Here is a 27,697-nt window from a genome sequence, read left to right as displayed (position 1 = left end):
AAAGTGCATATAATTGTACTAATAATGCTCATTTATTTACATTTAAAATTAGTACGAGATTCACTTCCACTCTACAAATTTATTTAATTCCATGCTTTGGCTACAAAAATCTGGAAAATTTCATACCCTCACATTCTTCATCTTTGTGTTTCTCCTTCAACAATTCCTACTTTACCTATTTGCGCTTCTTTCAGTTTCACCTTCTGTGTGACTAAATACTCTTGTGCCTGTTTCATTAGCTGGGCTATTATATTTTCACCTTTCATCAACTAAATTTAATACATTGTGTGTTATCCAAGGATTTCGGATGTTTCGTGTCTTTTAGGCTAATGATTGCTTTGCTGGCTTCACCTTTTCATCTCATAAGCTACTCATTCATTCCAGAATGAGATTTTCACTCTGCAGCGGAGTGTGTGCTGATATGAAACTTCCTGGCAGATTAAAAGTGTGTGCCAGACCGAGACTCAAATTCGGGACCTTTGCCTTTCGCGGGCAAGTGCTCTACCATTTGAGCTACCCAAGCACGACTCATGCCCTGTTCTCACAGCTTTACTTCTGCCAGTATCTCATATCCTACCTTCCAAACTTTACAGAAGCTCTCCTGTGAACCTTGCAGAACTAGCACTTCTGAAAGAAAGGATATTGTAGAGACATGACTTAGCCACAGGCTGGGGGATGTTTCCAGAATGAGATTTTCACTCTGCAGCGGAGTGTGTGCTGATATGAAACTTCCTGGCAGATTAAAAGTGTGTGCCGGACCAAGACTCAAATTCGGAACCTTTGACTTTTGCGGGCAAGTGCTCTATCATTTGAGCTACCCAAGCACGACTCATGCCCTGTCCTCACAGCTTTACTTCTGCCAGTATCTCATCTCCTACCTTCCAAACATTACAGAAGCTCTCCTGCGAACCTTGCAGAAGTAAAGCTGTGAGGACGGGGCGTGGCTCGTGCTTGGGTCTCTCAGATGGTAGAGCACTTGTGCTCGGAAGACAAAGGTCTCGAGTTCGAGTCTCGGTCCAGCACACAGTTTTAATCTACTCATTCATTGTCTGTTGTATTTCTGTTGCCTTTTTCAGTTAGTTGTCTAATGCTCTCTTTGAAAATCCTATCACTTTATTGTTGTCTCTATTTATCCAGGTCTCATCTTCTTAATTTCGTAACAGTTTTGCATTTCTTCAGGTTTAGTCTGTATTTCACAGACAATAAAGAGACCACCCCTGTGGCTGATTGCTTAATGTTGCTTCCATTGGTATGGAAGGACCCACTTTTGATTCACAGCACTTCCTCAAATTATTTTCTGAGGTAGGTGAGGCCAAATGAGGATTAAAGCCAAATGGGAGCTGCTTGAATAAGAAGCAGTGGCATCATCAGGATTAATTGCTGGTAGTAACAGCTGGAGAGGTTGGCGAAATGCTGATTACATGTCCCATGATCATAGATGATCCTTTGTATTACCTTGCAGGTAGTTGTCAGCTAGTCAGAAATGCTTTACTTAAATTAGTCAGAATCTGTGGTGTCACCGCCAGACACCACACTTGCTAGGTGGTAGCCTTTAAATCGGCCACGGTCCGTTAGTATACATCAGACCCGCGTGTTGCCACTATCAGTGATTGCAGACCGAGCGCCGCCACACGACAGGTCTAGAGAGACTTCCTAGCACTCGCCCCAGTTGTACAGCCGACTTTCCTAGCCATGGTTCACTGCCTACCTACGTTCTCATTTGCCGAGACGATAGTTTAGCATAGCCTTCAGCTACGTCATTTGCTATGACCTAGCAAGGCACCATTATCAGTTACTATTGATATTGTGAATCATGTACTGTCAAGACCAACATTCATCATTAATGGATTAAAGTTAAGTATTCCAACAGCTACGTCCGTTTTTCTAAATTCTAATTTCCTGGTCCTGTTCCAGACCTCACGCCAGCCTGCGTGAGCTAAAACGCGTGCCTTTCGGCCTCCTCTAGTAACATGGTGTTGGCTCTCTTGCCAACCACAACAGAATCCATATCTGCTTCTGGAAACAATTTTCATAATCACAGCAGCAGCATGTTAAGCCAAAATAGTGGGTGTCTAGTAATCTTCCAATGATTACAAACATTCATAAAACGTAAAATATAACACATAGACAAATACTTTTTAACTTGAATTTCATGTGACATTTCCAAGTTTTTGTGTCCTATAATATTACTGCTCAAAAGAAGAAATCAATGTTTTAAGCTGGTAATATTGAACTCATTGTTATTGAACTAGTGTGTGTAGTGCCCCTGTTTGTGTATGTTTGTGAAGTACAATATCTCGAGTGGTGTCTACTACTTCCACAGCATACATAATTTCGTACATGTAGGCAAGTTACTCTCGTGGTGCAGAAGCAGCTGTCGACTCCGATGGTTGCCTGTAAAGTTCTTGAAATGTAAGATAAAGAAAACTTCTATAGGATCTTCTTGAATTGGAACACTGCCATTCACATTTGGTCATTCGATGATTGTCTGCGAGTGAAATGAGTTCTTTTTAGCAGAGAAAACTTTCTCTATGCTTTTGACCATGTTATTGAAACAGGTTCTACAGCAAACATCGACCAACAAATGGTCGAAGTCCTATAAAAGCTTGTAGTACATAACAGTTCATCACTGAAACCTTTGATCAAAATTAAGTATGTACAATTACCTTTGAAATGCAACAGACTGTTTTACGGCCATTACTAAACTCCACATTAAACACAAATTAAACAATATGGTCACTAACAATGACTGTTTCATTGCACACACTTCATACATACTTTAAACCAATAACAATAGGAAGGTTGTTGAACTGATCAGCTGATTGATCCACGATTTCTACTGGCTAGCATGGACCAAGGGATATTATAGTACATATGTACTGTTACTTTGTTTGTTACAGGGCTCAGTAATGTAACAACAGTTGAATTGAATACCTTTTGCAAACAAAATGTACTCAGATCAGCCTAAGGTATCTTCAGGTGTCATGAGAGACAGTCACCAAAAACAGTCCAGAGAAAATGTCAGACAACAAACTATAGACAACCATCAAGATGTGGTATGCAAAGTCTAAAGAAACATGGAATGTTTGTGGTCTCCTTAGAACAGGCAGGCCTTGACCTAGTGTGTAGAAAATTCAGGCAGTGAGAGATGCCTTCATGAGAAGTCCCAGGAAGTCAGCCCACAGAGCCTCACATGAGTTGCAGATTCCGAAGATGTCAGTGCACCGCATCCTATGTAAACAACTTCTTGTCTATGTGTACAGAGTCCAGATCATGCAGTCCCTCTAGCCTATGGGTCATGTGCAAGATAATCATAGGACCTTTTTTCCTTCAATGAAATGACAATCATATTTAGTACCTATCTTGGTATGTTGCAGTTATTTGTTGTGTCACAGATTCAGGACATTCCGGACTTAATTTTCCAGCAAGTTGGTGTGGGTTGTGTAGATGTTCTTGTCTAGTTGGATGCAATATTTCCGGGAAGATGGAATGGGCGTGATGGTCCCGTCAGCTGGCCTCTGTGATCATCAGATATAACACCACTGGATTTCTTTCTTTGGGGTTATGTCAGGGACCAGGTTTACCAAACACCAGTGAATGACATTGCAGCATTAGGGTGCAGAATTATTAACATCATAACATCCATCTCTCACAAAATGTTGAGTAACACATGGGTGGCATTGGAATATTGCCTGGATATCCATTGGACAACGAAAGGAGCACATGTCGAAATTTATTAATTATGTGCATGTACACAAACTTGAATATATTACCTGTACTTCAAGATAAATCTCTTGTGTCTATGTGTCATATTTTCTGCCTTATGCATGTTTCTAATCAGGGAAAGGCTTGGGGACACCCTGTATATTTAAAATTTAAGTTTTATGGTGGTGTTGCACATACATGATGTATGAACTATTGTATTTCTATAAACTTTGAGACAAGTTGGTAGTTACTTAAGCATAACTTTTATTTCAACTTACAGTGAACTCTGTTTTGTAAATTCAAAATTTTGCTGAGTTTTTTCCATGGTAATTTATGATTAACAGCTCTCATTCTTATATTCCTTTAAACTTAATTACACATGTGATGATGGCAGTACCTGAAATGTCTTTATAAATTAAGAACTATATTAATTCCCTCTATTATATCCGAACTATATTAAATGATCTCAATAATTTATTAAACTTTGGTGTATTAATATCGGAAGTCTTTCGCCCACCTTAAATATTGTGTAGGCTGTCTGAAATCTGCGCCTGTTGTATTCCCACACTACACCTTGCAAGCCTCTGTTGATCTCACTGATGGATACCAACAAAGAAGAGCACTTTGTGTGCTTTGAGAATTGCTATTCCTTCCATGTGAAACACTCCTTTCCCTGTAGACATGGTATTTATTTTTTTTACTAAAATACAGTGCTCATGTCACCACTGGCTCTCTTATGGTGGCAAGAAAAGGCAGATGACTCGCAAACAAAGTGACTCGAATTTTCTTCTGCTGATGGCCACACGGCCCCAGCAGATTCTTCCAAGGGAAAGAATTACTACAAAGCTGAGAAATGTGACCGTACAGTGTTTCCTTCCCTTGCTGCACCATGGGAGAAATGTAGGGCTTAAAGACAAGGGGAGAAATAAAACTTCCTGGCAGGATTAAAACTGTGTGCTGGACTGAGACTCGAACTCGGCACCTTTGCCTTTCACGGGCAAGTGCTCTACCAACTGAGCTACCCAAGCATGACTCACAACCTGTCCTCACAGCTTTAATTCCGCCAGTACCTCGTCTCCTGGAAGGGGAGAAATACTCTCCCAAAATACTTTGGTCTTGGACTGATGACATTTCCTTTTGGCCAGAACGGCATTATTCTTTGTTGAACACCTTGAGGACAGGTTTGGGAAGTAACAGTGATTTCAAAAATTAAAAGAAGTTCAGTACTCATTAAAATGATGTCCTCTGCTCAGTCAAAGGTGCCGCTTATCTGTGGCAAGCTAGATGACATTCCTATGACTACCGCCACCATAATAGCCTCAGTATGGTACAAGGTATCATTTTCCACTGTGACCACCTTTTGCAGACCAGTGACGACGAGTTGCTTATCAATTTGGACGATGGGGTGTGCATTTTGTCTGTCGTGTCCAGCGGATGCCAGAGGACAATAGGGTTGATACTAGGGCCTTCACATTGGCCTTTGAAGGTGACTTGTGGCCTGAAAGCGTGAAGAAGATAGTGTGTTAATACAATGTGAAACTGTGTATTCTCAGTTCCATGCAGTGCTTCAGATGCATGAGATTCGGGCACATGTCTTTGCATTGTGACATCCGCCCCACCTGTAGGGATTGTGGACATCTGTTGCACATGGACACTACTTGTGCCCCCCCCCCTCCCCCAACTGTGTCAACAGTGGGGTGCACCATTCCCCCTTTTCATCAGAGTGCACCATCTTCCAAAGAGGAAAAAAAGGAAATCCAAGAGTACAAGACTTGACTGACCCATGTATCAGGAGACCAAGAAGAAATCTGATTGCATTCTGTATGTATGATGATGATATTTGCTAAGTCTATGACGATGTTGTCCTGTCTCGCGACATCACCCTGACCCTCCATGCCTTCTGCTTTGGGCTCTCAGAGCCACTCGACTACACCCACTCCTTTGGTGGTAGGAGCTCTCCTCTTGTTCCCCCACATTCACTTTGGGAGTGTTGACTCCCCATCCGTGGGTGATGTCAATCCCCAACTGCCAACTGGAGAAGCGACACCCTCTGCTGGCATCTCTCACTAGGAAGTGGTCCCTGGGGATGCTCCCCTCCCAGGATTCTGCTGACTGTGACCGAATACCAGCCATTGGAGTAAGAAGTCACAGATTGCTGGTTGTAGAGCTCCGTGTTCCTCCTCTGTCCTTGAAACTAGGACTGAGCCTTCCCAGACATCGAAATCATCCAAGCAGAAGAGAGACAAAAAGAAGACTGGCAAGATGATGAAGGTGCCAGTAGTCCCCATGCTGTTGGACCTTGTATGTTCTGACTCTATACCCAAGGCAGAGTTCCTGGTAACTCCACGGTAACTCCACTGGTGCTGCCAAATCCCCCAACACAACCTATTTCAGAACCCATGTATATTGATGCTGTATCCTTGCATTTGGTGGCAGCAAATGACCATTGGACATAAACTGTATCCTTTGATCCTTCGCTGCACACTTTGTTACTTCACACCCTCTCAGGATACTGATTACATGATCCTCCAATGGAAATGTAGCAGTTTTTTCCACCACCTCGCTCAGCTATGATGTCTGCTTTCTGCATTGCCCTTCAGGACACTTGCTTCCTGAATTGCTAACCGCTGCCCTCCATAGCTATTGGGGCTATTTAAGAATCAAGCTAACTGTGAAAGGGCTGGGAGGTTGCTTGTACATTTTGAGCCCTGTCTACAGCAAACATGTGCCACTCAATAAGACTTTGGTGGCTGTGGCTGTTCATTTGAGGACTTCGCTGTAATTTGTATCTCCCACCCAATGGTGAAGTGTCCCAGGCCATGCTGTCTGCACTGGTTTCTCAGCTCCCTCCATCCAACTGATTTTGGGTTGCTTCAGTGCCCACAGTCCCTTATGGGGTGGAACTATGTCCACTGGCTGCAGTCAAGTGATTGAAATTTTGCTCCCAGAGCTCAATCTTTGTCTCTTGATTATCGGTGCCCCCACACACTTCAGTGTGGCATTTGGATCATATTCAGCCGTTGATATCTTTCCATCTGCAACCCTGGCCTTCCTTCCACTGCCCCCTCCCCCCCACTCCCCATCAATTGGAGAGTCCGTGATGACCAATGTAATAGTGATCACATTTCGATCATTCTGTCCCTCCCTCAGTATCTCTCAACTGGACCTCCACCAAGGTGGCCTCTAACCAATGCTGACTGGGATGCATTTGCCACTGCTATCACTCGTAGCAACCTGCCATGTGGAAGTATTGATATGCCTGTCCAGAACACAACTGCAGCCATTCTCTCGGCAGCAGACTTAACGAATCCCTTTCATGGGATTCTACCATCAGAAGACACTTCAGACATCAGAAATAACTGTGATTGCCACTTTGGGCCAAGTACCCCTTCTTCACAGGTTTGTGCAAAGTTTTGATGCCTCTAAGGACACCATTCCCCCACAGGTTTATCTGGTGTCTCCATGAAGTGTGTTGTCTACACTGACGCAGATGCTGTCGCCAAACGTTGTGCTCTGCAGTATGCTTGAGCTTTTGCATCTGAGAATCACGGCTTGCATTTTGTGGGCTCAAACAGCGAGTGGAACAAAGTCACTTACCTTTCACTACACATCACGTGAAGCCCTATAATGTTCCACCCAATGAGTGGTAATTCCTCAGTACTGTAAACATTTGCCATGACATGATTCCAGGACTAGACCACATCTGCAGTCAAATGCTCAAACACCTATTGGTGGATTGCCAACATCATGTCCTTGCCATTTTCAAATGCATCTGGAGTGAGGGTTAGTTCCCATCCCATTGACGAGAAAGCGTGATTGTCCTGGTACTGAAACTGGGTAAACACTCCCTGGAGCAGAATAGCTGTCACCTAATTAGTTTCACAAATGCTTTCTGCAACTTGCTCAAATGTACGGTGAGCCAGTGGCTGTATTGTACCTCGAGTCTCGGGGTCTTTTGACTCTGTCCGATGATAGCTTGTGCCTAGGCTGTTCTAATGCTGACAATGTGGACTGCATGGAGTCTGCTATCTAAACAGCTCTTGTCTGTCATCAACACCTTATCACTAGTCTCTTCGACTTGCAGAAGGTTTATGACATCAACTGGTGTCATAACAACCTCATTACCCTACACGAGTGGGGTCTCTGAGGCCTTCTCCCAATTTTTATCTGGAACTTCTTGTTGTACTGTGCTTTCCAGGTTCAAATTGGTGCTTTTCCTAGTACCCCATGTGCAGGAGAATGGAGTACAGTGGCAAACCCTTTTTGTACTGGTTATCAATGGTCTAGCTACAGCTATGAGACCTACAGTGTTCCCTACCCATATGCTGACAATTTTTGCATTTACTGTTGCTCCTCAACTTCAGGTGTTGCTGAACATTGACTGCAGGGTGCCATATGTAAGGCACAGTCTTGGAATCTCACTCATGGCTTCCGGTTTTCAGCCACCAAGACGAAAATACACTCACTCATGCAGCATATTGGTTCAGAGCAAATGGTTTCCTGCTAAATGAAAATAAAACTCAGCAGATAATCTTCACTCTAAGAGACAAGCCACTATCTGATGACCCTAGTTCTGTTAAATTCCTGGGAGTTCATTTAGACGAAAAGTTATCCTGGTGCCAACATGTAAATTATATTAGTAGTAAGCTATTTAGAGTAATTTATTTATTAAGACAACTCAGAAATTGTGTACCTGAAACATACATCAGCTCATCTTATTTTGCATTTTTCCAAAGTATAATATCCTATGGCATTATCTTGTGGGGTAACTGCAGTCATATACATGACATCCTATTATTGCAGAAGAAAGCCATTAGGATAATTACAAATTCCTCACATAAGGCTCACTGCAAACCCTTATTTAATATACAAAAAATTATGACTGTAATAAACCTCTATATATACAATGTCTTAATCTTTACAAAGAAGAACCTAAAATATGTGAAACATAGAGAAAATGTACATTGTTACATCACAAGAAGCATCAAACACATATACACACCTTACCACAGACTATCAAAATCAATAAATAGCTATGAAGTCTCAGGGCACAAACTATTTAATAAGCTGCCACATGCCATACAGGATCTTCCTGAACATACATTCAAAGAAAGACTGCATGAATGGTTTATTTCCCACCCATTCTATGATATCAATGAATTCTTCAACTGTAAAATGCAGTAATCCAACAGATGACCCACTGTACATTTATTGTAATATAAGCTAAAATATTTCAGTAGTCAATACCTTATCACACTGTATTATAAATTGTAACTTCATTTGACATTGCCAATTGCTGTAATGGCCTAAAGACAATAAAATCTTTATTATTATTATTATTATGTCTTGATCATGGGAATCTGGCATATGGCTCGACATTGTTTTTAGCATTGTGGATGCTGGACCTGATAACCATTGTGGGGTTCAACTTGTAGCAGGTGCCTTTTGGGCCAGCCCTGTGAACAGCCTACTGGCACTACAGAACAGGCACCAACAACTACAGCTCAACTATATGATACAAATTTACTGCTCCTCTGAGCATCTGAAATATCATGTCCTCCTCCTGAGTCTCGAGAGCCATCTACCACATTAGAGGCCCAGGACTGGAGTCACGATCACGGACTGCATACACTGTCTCTGCTCTGAACTCCAACTTTCCTCTACAGTCGTCTTTTGTCACGGAGCAATTGCATAGGCCTCCATGGTGTGTACCCTGTACTTAGATCTGTCTTGGCCTATTTTTGACCAAAAGACTGTGTTGACCCCATTGTTTTTTGCCACTTGTTCCTGGCCGTCCTTTATGCCCTACACACATGTAAAGTATAGGGAACTATGTTCCCTGCCAAACGGATGCAGTGTATTCACTGCAGAATTGGTGGTCATCGCCTGAGTCCTCAATCATGTTTGTTCTTGCTCCAGAAACCACCTTAATCTGCAGTGACTCCCTGAGTAGCCTTCAGGCTATTGACCTGTGCTACCCTTGACACCCAATGGTTGTGACTGTCTAGGATCTCCTTTCCGACCTCCATCAAGCTAGATGGTTGTCTTTGTCTAGACCCCAGATCACATTGGGATCTCAGGGAACAAACAAGCTGACCAGTTAGCCAAGCTGGCTACAAAGATACTGACTTTGGAGGTGGGATATCGGAACTCAGCGTTCAGTTGACCCTATGTTATCAATTATTGGAGGCTTGAAATATGAATGGGTTTGCCGTCGTTTCTCTGAACAAACTGCAAGTAATAAATGGAGTCACAGTCATGTGGCAGTCTTCACTTTCTTGCTTTTCACAGGCAATCTACCATTCTCGGTTGGCTTCATATTGGCCACACTTGGCTGACTCATGGCTACATCCTACAACATACGGATCCACCCCACTGTCATTGTGGTGCATGTCTGGTGGTGGCCCACGTCCTACTGCACTGCCCTAATTTGTTTGCCCTACAGTGGAAACTTAAACTTGCAAACATGTTGCCTCTGGTGCTAGCGAGCAGTGCAGGGCAGCTGATCCGGTTCTGTGTTTACATGTGGAGATGGCTTCTACTCCTCTGTGAGGTAGGGCACATTGGCCATGTTGGCCACTTGAGGAATTGGAGAGTTGCCTTCACCTTTTTAATTCCCCTTATTCTTTTGCGTCTGTTGGTTTACTGTCCTGTCATCATTGTTCTCTTTCTTGAGATTTTATCAGCTTGTTGACATCACTGACTTTTTGTGGTAATGTAGGGTGAGGAAACACTGGTCATATGCAGCAGGTGCATCTCCCATTGCATAACATGTCTCAGGGACTGCCATTTGTTTCTTGGGAGAGCAACTCACCCATCTTCACCTCCTTACCCTTCTCTCACTTCTACTTGCTTCTGTCTCTTGGTTTTATTGATTCTCGGTTACAGTCAGGTTCGTCAGATTTGTCTTCAGTGTCCTCCTTCTCTGAGGACTCTTCCTGGCTTGACACATATAGGATTGAAGGACTGATAACCTCATAGTTTGGTCCCTTTAACCTCATCAGTCCAATTCAATCACTTCTGATTATACTATATTCACATGCACATTTTTGGTGCATCCAAGTCACTAAATGTTACTCACTTTAGAAACAACTAAAGAGTAGCATTTCTTCTTACAGAATAGTATTCTGACCCAGAACACAACTAACTCCCCAACTGAGGCTCTTATTTTCTGAAACTGCATCCCAAAATAAATGCTGCTCACCCATTTCCCTCCTGAAACTGCCAGGAGTACTGTACTTGTCTCTCAACCTCTGTAAAAAACTGGCCAACTCCTGTACCTTTCCATGCCTTAAGTTTCTTACTCTTGTTGCCAACTGTTGTCTGTAGCACTGTCAGTGGTAGTATCTGATTCAATAGATAACATATGCCATACATTTGCAGATGTGCAACTGCTATTTAGTTATATATGTCACCCTCACCACCACTAAGCTGTGACAAAGAAGAATGGGTAGAGAGTGTGTACTCATCACGAAGGAATTTCAATTTTTTTCCGTAGCTCCATCTTCTCAGAATATTGCAGATGGGAAATTCCTAAACATTATGTTCTTTATTCCTACCCACTGCTTGTCCCAACCTGTGTGAGAGGCTGTGGGAACATCTTCACAGAGCACCACACAAACTAGTAAGCACTCAAAGTCAGCATATATGACAAGGGGACAGCATTCATGGTAATGGGTGTTCTTAAACTTTAAGAACTTTTTATCCTCAGTGGGCGTTTCCATACATACCAGTTCCTGGCTCATGCAGTCAATTAGAATGCTTTCTAAATATTCCAATCACTCGTTGTCCAAATCCCATTCACAGCGTCTCCCATATCCACTGATTTTAGCCTTCATTGTCCACCGGATTTGAATTTTTGTCTCTCTCTTCATATTCTGTTGTGTTTCGTGATGACATCCCCACCATGTGCTTTTAATTTTCTGCTTCTTGATTGCTGTCCATTTTTCTCTCATCTATACCTTTAGTTTCAATCTGCCCTTTTATTAGCTCCTTTTTTCCACTCTCTTTGCACCTTTAAGTTTTCAAATATCACCTGTCATCATGATTTTCCAATTTTTTGCCTTCTCCTGTGCTATGTTTCACTTGCCCTGGCTTCGTGATTGACTTTCAACTTCATTTCTGAAGTGGGTCATTGCTCCATCTCTTTCCTTTCTTGTTGTTAAATGAAAGACCTTACCACTTCTCAAAGCTAATATTTTCTGCCACTGTTTACTGTGTATGTCTGTTGTTGCTTTGTAACTATAATATTTTCACCATATATCTGTTTTTAGTTTCGTGAAGTGAGTAAGATGGTGGGCACTGAGCCAGTGGATTTAGTCATTAAGGGTAGAGTTCAAACTCACATTCAAGCAGCTTGAATCATGTACTGGCCATTTATTTTGCATTTTATTGCTACATAATATGTATTTCACACAGAGTCCCTCGCAAATTTATATGGTATCTTATAACCTAGCTTAGCAGTATCCAAATCCCAAACACACCAAAATTTCATTGTGTTGAAACATTTTGTTTGCAGCACTTCTTTTGGTTAGCTGTGGAGTACACTCTGTCAGCTGTCCATCTGATTGCTGTGAATGCCAGCAGGTACAATAACTGCATCTAGATTGCTCGTGTGTCTTCTGAATCAGTGAGATTGGCAGGAATGATAATGCTTTTTGTGTCAAGTGTACTCACTAGAGTTTTCAGCAGTCTGATGTCCCTAGATTAATCGCTTAAGTCACATAGACTATTATAGAGCATATAATCTCAGAGGGCAATGTAGTTTTGAAATGTGCTGTACATCTACCACCATCTGTTGTCAGTCAGTGACAATTTGTGTCATTCTGGGTACCTTGTCATAATGCTGGTCTCTTCCATAATGCATTGTAGCCATGTTTCAGTGATATTATAATCTAACTCACCGTGCAACCAAATTGTTCATCGCCAACAAATGATATGTAGCTGTGAATGTTTATCTGCAGACATACAAGGGCAATCTATAAATAAATGCCTGATCATTGCACCAAACATTAAGTGCTTTACATGCAGGCAAGATATTTATTTACTCACCATGTTTATACAGTCTAGAAGCAGGATTCCTGTTTTTGATATTTGGAAGTTACAAAAATGAAATGTAGAAGCATGTGGCATCATTGTGAGAGCCATGCAGCAACACATTTGTAAGGTTTGGTAATGTAGAAGGTTTCTCTCTCTTTTGTCACACTTCATGCATCCACTGACCCCCGCCCCCTTATGAGATTATATGCACTGTAAAAGTGTGAAATTTATACTTGTGTAAGCTGTCATTTTGGTTTCCATCAGTAGTTTAATTAAATAACTTGCATGTTTGTTTGATTGAGTTGGTATGTAACTCACCACCTTAATCATGAAACCAATTTGTTACTTCAGTCAACTTGTTCCATGCTATCTAAATGCGTCATTAGCTATGCGAAGATAACCTTTAAAAGAAAGCGATATCTAAAACTGATAAAATACTATGAGGTTTGTGTGATCTAATAAAAGAAGTGCTTGAAGTTGGCGCAAGCCATAAAGAATGACTTGTATCATTCTGATAGCTTAATATGTGCTCGTACATTGCTGTACACACTGTTTAAACATTTTAGAAGTTTAGGTGGGATCTTTTTAGTTGTGGTGTTGCACCCAGTATCTGTTAAGTTTGCATTAAGTTTTCACATCTGCAGTCATTGCTGGAGGTGAAAGAAATTATAGAGGGTGGCAGCTGAATATCCAAGGACTAACTGGAGATTGAATCCCAGATCTCCGGATTTGTAGTCTGTCATTCAGCTAGTGAGCCACTAGGCACATTTCCCGACCCCACATGAAGGAACTTGCTTTGTCAAAGTTCTATAGTACCAACAGCAGTTGGGGAGTAATAATGATTATGTAGCAAAATAAACATAACCTAGATTGTGTGACTTTCGTGATTCATATTTTATGGTCATTCCAAACCAAGTGTTTCTACTCGAGACATTTACCTCCCACAATCATTTTCAAAATGGTTTTTATGTGATACATTGCATATTATCATTTGTATTTGACATCAGTTTAAGTAACAAGGTCATTTGATGTCATGAATCAGGCTCTGCAGGATGTAACAAAAACTACCTATACAAATTTGTAGAGTTATTAGAGGAAATTAAAAGCATCAGTTCCATTATGTCGCACAAATGTCACAAGTACAGTTTCCCTGCTAGGGGTCCTTGAAGGGTTTGATGCTGGACTTCCTTACGGCAATGCTCAAGTTGTTTCGGCTGCATCACAGGCAACACATTGATATTGGAATCTGATTTGCATCTTACCTTCCAGCAATTGCCTACCTTGATAAGGTTCTGGCAGTGCAAAGATAATACCTACAACTGACCAATGTTTCTGCTTCTGACTATCTAGTCGAATTCATGTACGTATTGGAAAACTATTGCTGTCCCATCTTAATATAATGCTTGTCATGTTTATTTTATGTCTACCACAATGATCACTGCAGTGACTCAGTAACCTCACCTTACCAAAACTAACATGAAAATCCATACTAAATGTTCTGCAAGCACCCCAGTGCACATGCTATAGGCAGATATGACAAAAAGATGCTGTTGGCTGGAGAGTAATGTAGTACACTGCTCCTTGCCACTTGGTATTATCTCACACCTTATGTGCACACCACTGTGAAACTACCGTTTTTATTACTGCTAGATGTATCCAAATCCCTGGACATACAGTTACAGTAGTAAACAGTGGAAAGTTTGGGCTGGAATAATAACAATACGGAAATGATAGAAGTGGTGTTGAATCACAGACAGGCAGAATGAAACAGATTGCTAGAAACTTTCAGCTTTCGGACAAAATTCATCATCAAAATTATTATTGTTTTTGTGAAGCTTTGTGCTGGTGTGTACCAGTTCTCAGTGGCAGATTACATTCTAACTTAATTAACTGATACACATCTCATTTACTGGGAGGCGTAATGTATCAGACAGCAGCAAAGTACCTATATGCAGAATGTTTTCCAGGGATGAGGTTACCAAACCATGTCACATTTCAAACACTTGTGGCCTTCTTCGTGGAACAGGATTCCTTAGACCAGACCGAATGGACAATGGTAGACCTTGAAGAGAGTAAATTACTCAATTTGAGGAAGCTGTGACACTCCAAACTGAGGACATCCCAGTACCAGGACACAATCAATGGCCAAGGAACTTAATATACCTAGTGTCATTGTGTGGAAAGTACTGCATGAGATGGGCACACATCCATTCAAGTATCAGAAGGTATAAGGCCTATCAACTGTTGATGTGTAAATTGGAAAATCCTAAGACAACTCTTGTATTCCACCATAAACAGAGATTCACCATAAAGTGTTGGCTAGTGTGTTTATGGCCATCTGATTGGTAGGTGTCTTCTGCCTAACCCACTTGCTGTAAGAAACTGCAATACCTTTCTCTGTGAAATATCATGGAAAATGTTGGAGAATATTCAGCAAGGAGTGAGGCAACAATTATTCCAGCATAACGGGGACCCACTCCATTTTACCATTGGTGTCTGAGCATTTAAACAATGTTTTCCCCAACTGCTAGATTGGGAGGACTTGAACAGTTTTGTGGCCTTCTCATTCTCCCAACCTCATTCCTATGAATTTCTTTTTTGTTGGGGAGGGGGGGGGGGGAGTATTTGGTGTATCAGACACTGAGAGACACTCCAGAAGAGATGGTTGCCCATTTGGCTGAAGCTGCAGCCATTATTTGTGAAACTCCCAGTTTTGCAGTGTTAGACAGTAATTAGTATGCAGAGCCCAGTTGAGCATTAACGTCAATGGATGCCATGTTCAGCAACATCCTTAAAACAATATTCATTACATGGCAGTCTGAACACTGTGATCATCACTGGCATCAAAACCTTCATGGACCCTTAGTGGGGAATGGTCTACCTGTGACATTTTTGTCACATAACAAGTTTCTTTTTAACTCCTCTAAACACTTTAAAATGTGTATACAGAAGTTATTACACTCTGTATAAACTTTTTATACTTCATTGTAAGAGCTTGTCAATGATAGAAACATGCATTTGGTGCAGCACTTAGCAGCAGCATAAACAAAAGGTGGCTCTCAAACTTTCAGGTCTCTAGGTTAGTTGGGAAAGACCAAGGAGAAAATGAAGAGGAAGTACTCTTGGATAATGCTGAGAAAAGTGACAGGCAACTTATAACAGTGATCAAAATATAAACATATGCCTTGGTATAGTTATAACAGAGTTAAAATAAGTATTGAATCTAAAGTAGTTGATGTAAATATTTTTTTGGCTTTGGGCTAGAGTGAAGTACAGAATAACAGCAGTTAGAGGAGCAGCTATTAGCACTCAGGGTATCAAAATAAATAAATGCATTTCTCTTTTTAAAAGTTTACGAAAGAAAGTATATTTTTCAGTTATCATTTTCCTTGACTACACATTCAATACAGTCTTCATTTTTGATCATGACAGATTTTTTGCCACAGAAGTTTCTGTATTTTTCTGCAATATGTCTTTTTTAAATAAGTGTGACTAAGTACATACAAATTCCTTGGTTCATTTAGTTACCAAGAAAGTAGTTCATACATATGTTACAATCTTCTTAAGAGGTATTTGTATCTGTAAAACATAGTTTTACACTTGTTAAATTATTTACATAGAATACAATTTACATATATTAAGTATAGTTACATCTTTGATTGTCTGTACAATTATTTACATTTTTGTACATTTTTCGTTGTGCATTATTGCTAAGTAATATTTGGCTCCTTATAACGATCCAATATACAAATAAAGTGGCACACTTTCTGTACAAATAGTATAAAATTAAAAACTCTCATTTTTATAAATAATATATATGTATGTTTATGAATATATATATGTGTTATGAAGAAATGACGTAAATGCATTTACAAGCACAAAGCTGCATTATGCAGTCCATAAATTAAATGAAATCTGAATTGATAATATAAATAGTACTATATGATTAAAGTAATGGTGCAGTGATTCCCCTCAGACAAAAGGGGACCTGTCTTCCTTAACTCCGGGCATTTAACTACACCTTTGCCAACACCTCTTCAGTTAAAAGTGATAAAATAAACTGGGCATACTATTTGATCTAAACCTAATGCCATAACTATTCATTTAATTTCATATAAAATTTAAGTAGGTTTATTTAATATGATTTTTATTAAAATATAATCATATAACATAATTTTTCTAAGAAATCCTTTTTCTTTTTAAACATTTCTGACATTACTTACAACCATGCTAAAATTGAAAGTGTTAGCGAATAAAGCAACATTCGGAAACTTGATTAACAAGCTCTTAGAAAATGTATTTGACTTCTTTCTACATTTCAAAATACTGGAAAGTATGAAAATAGTTTCTTAATACAAGTGCTTAAACTAGTGCAACAAATTTCTCTAGAATAACCACTTGTGTTGAGTTCTTTTTCATACAAAACTGTATATATTAATCATTGGTTTGTTTTTATAAAGACTGGTAACATTATGGCTGCAACTAATTGTATCTCTTAAGAGGCCAGTAGTGTAGATGTTTTAAATGACCCTGGAGTTAGAAATACATACACTTAAGGTTTGTGAGGTACACACTAATTGTGAATTGTGCAGGTACATTAATTTATACTTGTTTGTTGAATGTCCTATGGACAATGGTAACATGATATATAAATGATAGGTTAAGAAGCATTTTTGTCTGTGGAATCACGCTCAGAGCTTGAATCCCTCCGACGACTCTGGCGAGACTTGCTACTGCATTCCCTTTCCATTGTACCTGAAGAGGCAACAACAATTTTTTTTTCAGCAAATTATACTTTCCAAAAGATATTTCTTTTAAAATTATAGCTGATAGATGCACAGAGTTGTAAGTGATTATTTACTTCTTCAGAATGAAAATAAGATCTTAAAAACAAAAGATGATAATTACAGCTATCATAGTACCATTCCAGAGAACTACATACAGTAGTTCTGTGGTAGTCTTTTAGAAAGATCATGCCATAGAGTCTGCACTTGCAATAGGAGTGAAGTAGATACTGCTACGAGGCTACAGCCGAAGGAATAACTTACTGAATTTTGCCATTGTCTGTCAGGAAGGTAACATGAGAATAGGCTGAAATGTATACATCACAGAATAGAATAAATTTGACATTATCGATAATAAGTGTAGTTACTGCTTGTAATATTACCTACAGCTGTATGCTTGTTAATATTTGTAATTTAGCAATGTGTTAATCTGAAGATATAGTATGTAAGAAGGTGGTGTACACATTGATCTCGTTATGCTAAAGGTTGGGCAGGAAACTATCCCTAACTTTGAAGGTTAATTATTTTTTTAAAAATGCAATGTAGAACAAAATTGTATTTTGGTATCAGTAGGATACAAATTGAAATTAATTTCATGAGGCTTTAAACAACAAGTCTTTCAAGAGACTTCTCTCATTGTTAATATACTGGTGTTCTGCAAAACTTTGTGAAGCTTCTGTAGTGCAATGCAGCCTACTTCAAGACTTATTCCATGCTTCAAGGTTCATAGGGTTGTGGATTAATGTTCATACACCTTAATCTTGAGATAAACCAATAAAAACTAATTACATGGAGTTAAAGACGGCAAGTACACAGGCCGTAGAGTGTCCCCATACCAGGAGATCAAGTACCCGGGGAAGATTTCCCTCAAAACAGCCATCGAATTTTTAGCAGTGTGGTCCATGTCACTCATGTGGCTGAAAGACAGAAGTTCCAAATCTATTTGTTGATGCTGTAGTTCAAAAAATTGTTGGATCATGGTGACATTGCTCAGAATTGATGATAACAGCACGGTCGTTCTCCTCAAAACAGTAAGGCCCAATTATGCTTTCACTGTGTTCCATGGAAGTTCTTCACCAGTAAAAAAATTGATTTACATTCAGGAACAGAGTTTTGAGGGGGTGTATTTGATAACGAGTATGCACCATATGCTGTACTGCAATAGTAGACTAGTTTTGGGAAAAGTGCATTTCAACAGCAAAAGTGCTCTTTTGACCAAGCCACGTTTACAACTGACAGTGGCACCAGTTGGAACTTCCACTGCACTGCATCGATAGAGCCCATACTCATCCTTCCTATCCTCCCTCCCTTCACAAATTCGCCTTGAAAGAAGGGATACTTCCATGACCCACCCTGTATTTTGTAACCATATTTATTTTAATTAATTCTGGAAAGTATTCAATTAACAGCCTTTCAATTGTTGAAGAATAAAATCAATGTTGTGTAGTGATAAATTGGGGTAATAGTATTACCATCAAAATACCCTAAGGCACAGCAGTCAAGAACACAGCATTTTAGGCAGTTTGTTGAATTATGCCAATGTGAGTTCTACCAGAAAACTAGCTATTTTCATTTCTCCTTTCTTCATAAATAGAATTAGTGTTGTATGGGGAAACAAAGTCAGAAATTCAGTGCACAGTGAAGAGTTACACTACAGATCTATTAATGATTGCTCAGTTTTTCTGTCAAAGAGGAGAGAAGAGGGCTTAGTGAGCATTATGAAGTTTTTTGAAACTGTGTAAGGGTGCAAGCATGACTGGGGATGGAGTTAGTTCATTGAAAACAGTACATTAATAGAAGCTAGATGCACAGGAGATAGGTAACTGCAGTAGATCGATAATGGAAAAAGCAGCTGTTTTCATACAATACATTTAAAAAATGTTAAAGAAAACTGAGAAAAAAGAAATGTTTGAACAAAATTATATAGGTTGTGTTGATGTGAAATAAGATACAATGTGGCCCCCATGTGGCATGGGTTTGTGAGCGACCTGTATTCAACTGCACCTAGCCAATTCCTTTTTCCTTTCTGAAGATATGTGGATGACAAATTAGTAATACATCTGTACAAAAACACAGCAGACAAGTGCGAAGGAATTAACTATAGTGAAAAAAAAATATTCATTCTTTGACAGCATTGTAGTATATCTAAGTGGACTTCTCATTACTGTCAAGTTTCAACTTCAAGATGTATCAAATATCATGACAGGATACATCAAATATCATGATGACAGTGACAAATGTATGTGTGCATGTTACTGACGGAAGCTTTTTGGTATTAAAGCAAAATATTAATGAACTTTTATAGGTATATTTTAGATATCCAGTTACTTGCTGGGACTTTTTTTATGTTCTTACTATGTGCATACAAGTCAGGAGACTTAACTTGTTTGCCAACCCATTGACAATTTCAAGGTCAGATGGGAAGTACAGTGCAGTGGAAAGTGGTGTCTAGTAGACTGTACTGGTAGAAAGAACGTTTATAAATGAAAAGGAAAAATGCAGAAAAATGTAACTTTTGTACAGAGCAGCAGGTAGAAGGAAGGAAGGGAGAGAGAGAGAGAGAGAGAGAGAGAGAGAGAGAGAGTTGGAGTATAGAGTATAGTGTCTTGAGGTGGTAGATGAAGCTAATTTGGAATCATCTGGGTAGTCCCAGTGTCTGGCTTATCTGTAGTTGGAGTCCTGTTATTTTATGTTTGCTGGCTTAGGTCACCCTCCAATTAATGGCCTTAAAAAATATAATCATATGTAGCATGTCTCTTTCCCTTGATATTTCATTTCTCCTGTCTCTTTGCCTGTTAATCTTGGCAATATTATTATTATTATTATATTATTTCCTTCTTTTCAGTTCCAGAGCTTATTTCCTGCAGTTCTCTGTAACCTTTACCATTGAATCAACTTTCCCTACATCACATATCCTTACCAATGAAGACAGTGTTGTTGAGGAACTGCATTTTTGTTTGGGGGGAGTGGGTTCCAACTCCCCATCCAACCTTCAAAATTTTGGTTACCTAGGATTTTACAAAGTCAGTTAAAGTGAATGCCAGGATAGTTCCTATTCCTACTTGAGCTTGTGACGCATGTCTAATGATTTATTAATAGGGACAGAAAAAATGGTGTTATTTTTTGACCAAATTTGGTGCTATTTTCTGCCAAATTTGATGTTATTTTTGCCCAGTGTTATTATTGTTTGCCAAATCTAAAAATATTTTTTTACTAAATTTAGTTAATTTTTGCCAATTTTGGCAAATATTTTTTCAAATGCCTGTAGAATTTTGTTGCTAATTTTGATATTTTTTTAAGAAATTAGTTTTTTTGCTGGTTTCTGTGTTCTTTTGCTAAATTCCCAAGGTTACATTTTCTCCAGTTTTGGTTATTTTTTGCCAGATTCAGCGGTTTTATGCCAAATCAATTTCACTGTCTTTTGTAAATTTTGGTGTGTTTATTGTCAAATTAACTGTTTTTTGTCAATATTGGTGCTGTTTTTGACATCACATCATAGTTCATTATGCAGGAAAGGAACAGTCATTTTAAGATTATACACAAACCTCAGCTTGAAGGGCGAAGAAAAGGCAAAATCCAATTTAAGTCACGAATATTGGTAAACCTGTCTTTGCAATTTTACATTATTTTTGGGTTATCATTTTGCTGAAAAGCTGCCCCTAGTTATCTATGATGGAATGTGAAATCCTAATCTATCTGTGTTCCTATTTGTTGTATTCTGTCTGTGTGGTTCTATTTATGCTAGGCACACCATATTCTTCTTTGAGATTTTTACTAGTATTTACTTCATGATGCAGGTAGCTGGCTTATGTAATTAATATTCCAGAAATGTTCTATAACATTTTTGGATGTAACAGTTTGCAGCAGATTAGGAGGAGTTGGATTAAACTGCCAGAAATAGTGCACTCAGCTGGAAAAAAAAAAATTAAAGACTAAAAGCCCTTGCACTTACTTGGTAGCGGTGTATGGACCTCAACCTTGACGTGAGCTGTAGCAGTGACCTTTGTTGTAACATGTGGCTGTGGTGTTGGTGTTGAGGTTGAACTTTGTGATGAATTATCACTGTTCTGAGAGGAACTCTGTTAAAAAAAAAGAAACAATTTTTATAATTCTGACTTCAAATATTATCTGTTCATCAGTGTCACATGGTATTGAAGCAACAGTAAAATGTTTGTTCCCAGTTCAATGCGTGAAATAATACTTGTTCATTTTCTCATAAAAATTGTGAGCTATAAAAACAATCCAAATCATCTCCAAAACAAATTTGTGATGTAAATGGGAACTGTTGTATGAAATATATTAATTAAAAAGTTATTAATTTGAAGTAATCTAATTGGGACAGTATAGTTAATTATCACTGTTTCCCACAGCAGTGGAAAGATTAATGATATTAATTTATTTTTAACATTAAGGTACTGTCTTTCTGTAGTAAAATGTACAGCAACAGTTTTGTTTATAAAATTGCTCATTGCAGTACATTTGTAGCTCTTACAAAGTATAGTGTATCACTCATGGAACAAAAGAATAACTCAAGAAAAATACTTTAACCCTAGTACTCACTCTGGGGTCATAGGTGACCCCAATCATCTTTACTATGGATAAAATAATATTTCTATTTCTTGTAAAAATCCAGAATTGTATGACTTTTACCACACAGTATTGTAGTTCTGTCACAAAAAATTTTAGAGCGCTTGACACAACATTTAAATCAATAATTAACAAAAACTACTGTTGGGGTCAATTATGACCCCAGATAGATTATATGTAACATTCATAGAATGTATAGATTATCAACTATCAATCTCTTTCTTGAGTATTTTGAGTTGGTAACACTGAATTCAGGTGTTACTCAGAACTAACCTCAAACTGGAAGTTCGTTTGTACGTTTATTGTTGCAGTGTAATTTCAGCATGGGTGGAATACGTTTTGCTCCTGGCTATAGTGTAGAACAAGCTATGGAAGACTTATTTCGTAGCAGTAGTGATTCAGAAGGTAGTGACGCCGAAGATGATGGAACAGAGACACAGGTAGACCAAAGTGATGAAATTTGTTTACATGAATTAGAAGAAATGATATTCTTGCTGAAAATGATGACAGTGGAGAAGATGAAAGCGTAGTACTGGTAAGCAGGGGTCAGGATATTGCATGGAGTACAAAAGAACCATCAATTTGTAGATTTCCAATCCGCAACATACAACGATTTTCAGCAGGTATTCCTAGTACAGTTAGTGTTAGCTCAGCTGTTGACTGTTTCAGGCAGTTTATTACTAATGAATTGCTGGATATAATAGTTCAGTTCACAAATCAACGAGGAAATGAGTTGAAAGTGTCTGGAAAATTAGTTGACTGGTGTGATACAGACAGATGCGAGCTTCTTTCATTTTTAGGCTTGCTGATTCTGTATGGCGTACAGAAGAGCTGGGGGAAACCTATTGATGAATTTTGGGACTCTGAATATGGCACTCCTTTATTCCGTGCTACTATGTCGAGGAGACGATATCAGGACATTCTGCGTTCACTTCGTTTTGACGACCACATCACAAGACTTGAAAGGAAAGAGAGGACTGGAAATAAGGCTGAAGCTGTACAGGAAATATTTGATTTGTTTGCCGTGCAATGTCAAACATCATTTATACCTTCCAGCAACATTACTGTTGATGAACATCTTTGCGTATACAGAGGTCGGTGCAGTTTCAAGGTCTACATTCCTTCAAAGCCAGGAAAGTATGGCATCAAGATATGGTGCGCAGTAGACTGTGAACGTGGTTATCTGACAAATCTTCAAATGTACACTGGAAGGAGTGGTGTTGTGAGAGAAGTGATCAAAGCAAGAGAGTGGTCTTAGATTTAGTGCATCATCTGGCTGGCAGTGGTAGGAATATTACCACTGACAATTTTTTCACGAGCTATGACCTTGGCCAAGAATTGTTGAAAATGAAGTTGTCACTTGTAGGTACTCGACGTTCTACAAGAAAAGAAGTCCCAAAAGAGTTTTTGCCTTCGAAAACTAGGGAAGAATGCACTACCAGATTTGCATACAGTGGTAAAACCCTATTAGTTTTGTACGTTCCAAAAAGAAATAAGGCTGTGCTACTCCTGTCAACACAACATCAATCATTTGAAGTGCCCAAAGAAAACAACTTGAAACGAAAACCAGAAGTAGTGTTGTATTACAACTCAACAAAATCAGGTGTTGATACGCTAGATCAAATGAGCTCTTACTATTCTGTGAAAAAGGGTACAAAATGTTGGCCATTAGCAGTATTTTATGATCTTGTCGATCTAGCTGCACTCAGTGCCTACAGGCTCTTCTGTGTTGCTGTTGAAAAAACAGAGAGATGTCTTTTTCTAATGAAGTTGGCCAAAGAAATGGCAAAGCCCCAAGTGGAACGTCGTTTGAGTTTACCACAAGCAAGGAACAAGGATATTATTAGCAGTATCAAACAGTGTGGATTTGATGATCTGTTAGACAATGGACATCCAGACGTAATACCTGACAATCAGAAGAGAAAGCGAGGCAGATGCTCCATTTGCCCCCGATCAAAGGACACAAAATACAGTTCAACATGCAAAAAGTGTAACAAATTTGTTTGCAAGGAACATTCTGAAATAGTTACTACTTGCAAAATATGTGCAGATGACTATGGTATGGATTCCAGTTAGAATTATGTTTCCTGTTGAGTTGTTCATCACATTTTCTGTAAATTTGAAGCCATTGTGAAACATTTATGAGTGAAACAAATTATGACTTAGAGTAATATTGTAACTTCTGATATGTAATTACTATGCCATATGTAATTTAATTCTACTATGTACATACCTGTTAAAAAAGCTGTGAAATGTGTCTAAATAATAAATAAAATGTAAACAAACAGTATTAAACGACAGTACGTTGTTCTCTGAATGATTAGTACACACAGTCAATTATATATTGATTGGGGTCATGTATGACCCCAAATGGAGTACTAGGGAAATTTTAGCAGAGTGAGTCCTAGGGTTAAGCTGAGAAACTTTATGTTTTCTATTAAATACTGATATTTTATCTCTGCAGATATTTTTACAGATTACGCTGTGAGAGTTGAAACAGTCCTAAATGAATATAAGCACAGTTTACACATTAGCAGCTAATCCAAATTTTATTCAAAAAATTGCATTTTCAGGGCAGAATATTATAAATAAAACACAAAAAGAACTCACTGAAGCTGTTGCTGGAGCATATGTTGTTTCAACAACAAGTTCCGGCTGCACAACTATTTCATGTGTGGAGTGCCAAGAGTTTCCTTCCTCAGTAATTGTTGTGAGGGAGGGTTCTGCATGCAGACGGTTGCAGTGCGCACTGCGACGTGGTGGAGCCACTTTTGTTATCCGACAAGAACCCGATCGGCCATGTGCAGGTGATGGAGGTGGAGTGGGTGTGGAAATTCGATCAGTGTGCTCGTGAGGAATTACCTACGTAATCAGAAAACATTTTTAGAGCATGTATGAAATGTAATACAAGTGAAGACAGAGAAAGCACTATATTTATACGAAATCGGTGTAGGAAAAAATGGAAGCTTCAAATGTAAAAATCAGTGGTAAGTGTTATCTTATTTGCACACTTCATCAAGAAAAAGAATTCAGTACACCCAATTTTGTTACATGTATCTCCCACGAGTATATGTATTTCTTACCTCAGCTGGAGGCCCAATCATCGACAATAGAACAGGAAAGAACAGGAGCCCATTAAGAAGTCCCACAGCAATAAGTATGAAGAGCACATAGAAAAAGTACCTGAAAATGAAATAAGCACATTTTACACAATTGAAGATAAGGAAGGGTCATATGTCTGACTTCAAGTGTATAAAACAGAATTCCAAACAAGGTTAGGAGTATTGTGTTCTATTTTAGGTGTTTTTATGAACAATACTAGGCATACCATTTACATGAGTGAGCTAGTACTTATTTTCATGGCTCTAGTTTTCAGTTTTATAATATCTATGAGTTTTTATGTCCTTGTAGTAAAACAGTCTTTCCAATAATCCTCAACAATTAAAAAAAATGTTCAAATGTGAAGTCATCCATCCCTAGACTTACACACTACTTAAACTAACTTACGCTAAGGACAACACAGTGCATGGCAACAATTTGAAATAAGTGCTGTCATTCACAATGCATTTCCTAATAGCGTATAAAAAGTCTGAAGGAGTTAAGACTTTAGCTTAATCATGACAATTTTGCTGATTGTTGTGAGTATGCCCCCCCCCCTCTCACTCCCCTCCCCCCCTCCCGTTTTTAATGCTACTGTCTATTGGTGTTTTTAATTATGTGTACTTATGTCGTTCTGTTAAAAAAAAATTATTTTGTTCACATTGACAAAATATGCATCTGTAAATGTTATTTTTGCAGTTTGCACATCACACCTGACTGAAGAAAACGAGTTTCAGAACACCTTGTGTTAATTTTAATATAAATAATGTAAGATTCAGTTGCTATTTTCATTTTACTTACCTTACTATAAAATCAAATTCTGAGAAGGCAAGCATAAGAACTCCCAGAAGAGTAGCGAATGCCCCGTGTACTACTGGTGCTAGCATGTACTCTAGTGCCAGTTTTGTCCTGCGCTCTCTACTTCCAATACAAGTCACAAAGCCCTGAGGGAAAAAAGAAGTCTTTAGTGTTTTTTAATCAGATATTGGAAAAAAAAATTCAGTACACATTATTTAAGAGGATTAAGAGGAAGTTTACTGCTGAGAAAGAGGGGATAGTTATAACCTACAAATGTTGCTATCAGAACTTGTACAATTCTTTTTATTTAAATATGCATATATAATGTTCACATCTAGATAGGAGAGATTTCAGTTGGATAAACCAGTGCAGCATTATTTACCATTGTAGAAGCAGAAACCCAAGACATGGAGGGTAATGTAGTTGCAAAAATGCTTATATAAATTTATATACCTTTACAAAATACCTTATTCTCCCTCCCTCCTCTTTAAGAACATGTATCATAGAAAGGTGAAACATTTTTCCTCATACTTGCCACCCAGTTTAGTACTAATACGAACAGACAAAAAACTTTCATTTAAATGTCTTGTTACTAATTAATCGTCTGATTTACGAAGGTAAGACAGACATACTACCAATCAGTTCTTCTCTGCATAGTTGCGTATGCTGAGAAGCTGGAATGCAATACAGAGTATCATGCCAGCCAAACATGTCCTTTCATATTTCTAGAGTCCATAAACTGGAAAGAGGTACCATAGTCTAATCTCTGCTGTAAGGTGAGTATTATCAAGAAACTTGGTTTTATGAGAAATAGAAATAGAAAAGAAAGTTGGTCTTAACATCCTATGAACAACAAAGCCATTAGAAACAGAGTATAAAAATGAATGGGAAAAGGGTGGGAGGGTAACTGTCTTGGAAACAACCCAGCATGCATATTAATTGTATTAGGAGAACAAAATCAGGACATCCAGATGGAGATTTGAACCACACTACTCCTGAATTTGAGGCAAAATGTTAATGACAGTGCCAATTCACTTTATGAATCCATAAAAAATGTTAAATGTAATGTACCGGTAGTTGATTTCTAGAATATAATGCAATCACTGTCAAAAGCGGATGTATGTAATATAACCTGGTGGGGTATACAAAGTATTTATAAGTTCATCCAAAAACATTTAGTAATAACTGTGTAATACAATTCTGCTATATCCTCAGTTAAAAACAATTGACATACACAGTAATTTCACAGAAAAAGAAGGTACTTTGGTTGTTAGATGGTGGACGTAAATAATTCTAATTAAGCTAACTGCAGATAGGTGTAAACTTACCAGGCAGATGTGGACCGTAAAGTGGACACCAATCCCTACAGCAACAATGAGCAGCACTGCAGGGATGGCACTGAGCTTAATACCAAGCATGCCCATGGCACCCAGTAGCTGCAGCACGATTGCAGCCAATGAGAGTGTGATTAGTGCTGCTGCACGTGGATTCACAAGCAGAACTGTGACAACAACAAAAACTGCTGCAAGTGCACAAGCTAGTGCCAAGCTCAGTGACTGCCGAAGCCCCAGGTACTGTTCCCAGAAGAGGAATGGTATTCCTGATGGAAAGTTCGGCAGGCCACGCTCTTCAAATTTCTCACATACTGCACGTACCTGTTGTGTTAGATCACAAGAAATTACATT

The 27,697-nt window shown here is 38.8% G+C and overlaps 1 protein-coding gene and 1 long non-coding RNA gene across 2 annotated transcripts in view; one reads left to right on the top strand and one right to left on the bottom strand.

The window, feature by feature from the left end:
• Positions 1 to 21,611, top strand: part of LOC124795293 — a 41,878-nt gene extending 20,267 nt beyond the window's left edge. The window contains exon 2 of the long non-coding RNA XR_007016674.1: positions 21,386 to 21,611. This is a non-coding gene — a long non-coding RNA (uncharacterized LOC124795293). The remainder of the gene's footprint in view (positions 1 to 21,385) is intronic.
• Positions 16,133 to 27,697, bottom strand: part of LOC124795292 (protein patched) — a 149,013-nt gene continuing 137,448 nt past the window's right edge. Inside the window, exons 18-23 of the mRNA XM_047259250.1 lie at positions 27,341 to 27,667; positions 26,016 to 26,158; positions 25,199 to 25,298; positions 24,726 to 24,977; positions 21,481 to 21,607; positions 16,133 to 17,499 (exon numbers count right to left, since the gene is read on the bottom strand). Of these exons, the coding sequence (XP_047115206.1) occupies positions 17,405 to 17,499; positions 21,481 to 21,607; positions 24,726 to 24,977; positions 25,199 to 25,298; positions 26,016 to 26,158; positions 27,341 to 27,667 (1,044 nt within the window). The 3' untranslated portion in view covers positions 16,133 to 17,404. The remainder of the gene's footprint in view (positions 17,500 to 21,480; positions 21,608 to 24,725; positions 24,978 to 25,198; positions 25,299 to 26,015; positions 26,159 to 27,340; positions 27,668 to 27,697) is intronic.

Source organism: Schistocerca piceifrons, chromosome 4, assembly GCF_021461385.2.
Source record: "Schistocerca piceifrons isolate TAMUIC-IGC-003096 chromosome 4, iqSchPice1.1, whole genome shotgun sequence".
Classification (NCBI taxonomy): domain Eukaryota; kingdom Metazoa; phylum Arthropoda; class Insecta; order Orthoptera; family Acrididae; genus Schistocerca; species Schistocerca piceifrons.
Note: the sequence above shows the minus strand (reverse complement) of the source record. Positions and strands in the feature narration are given on the sequence as shown.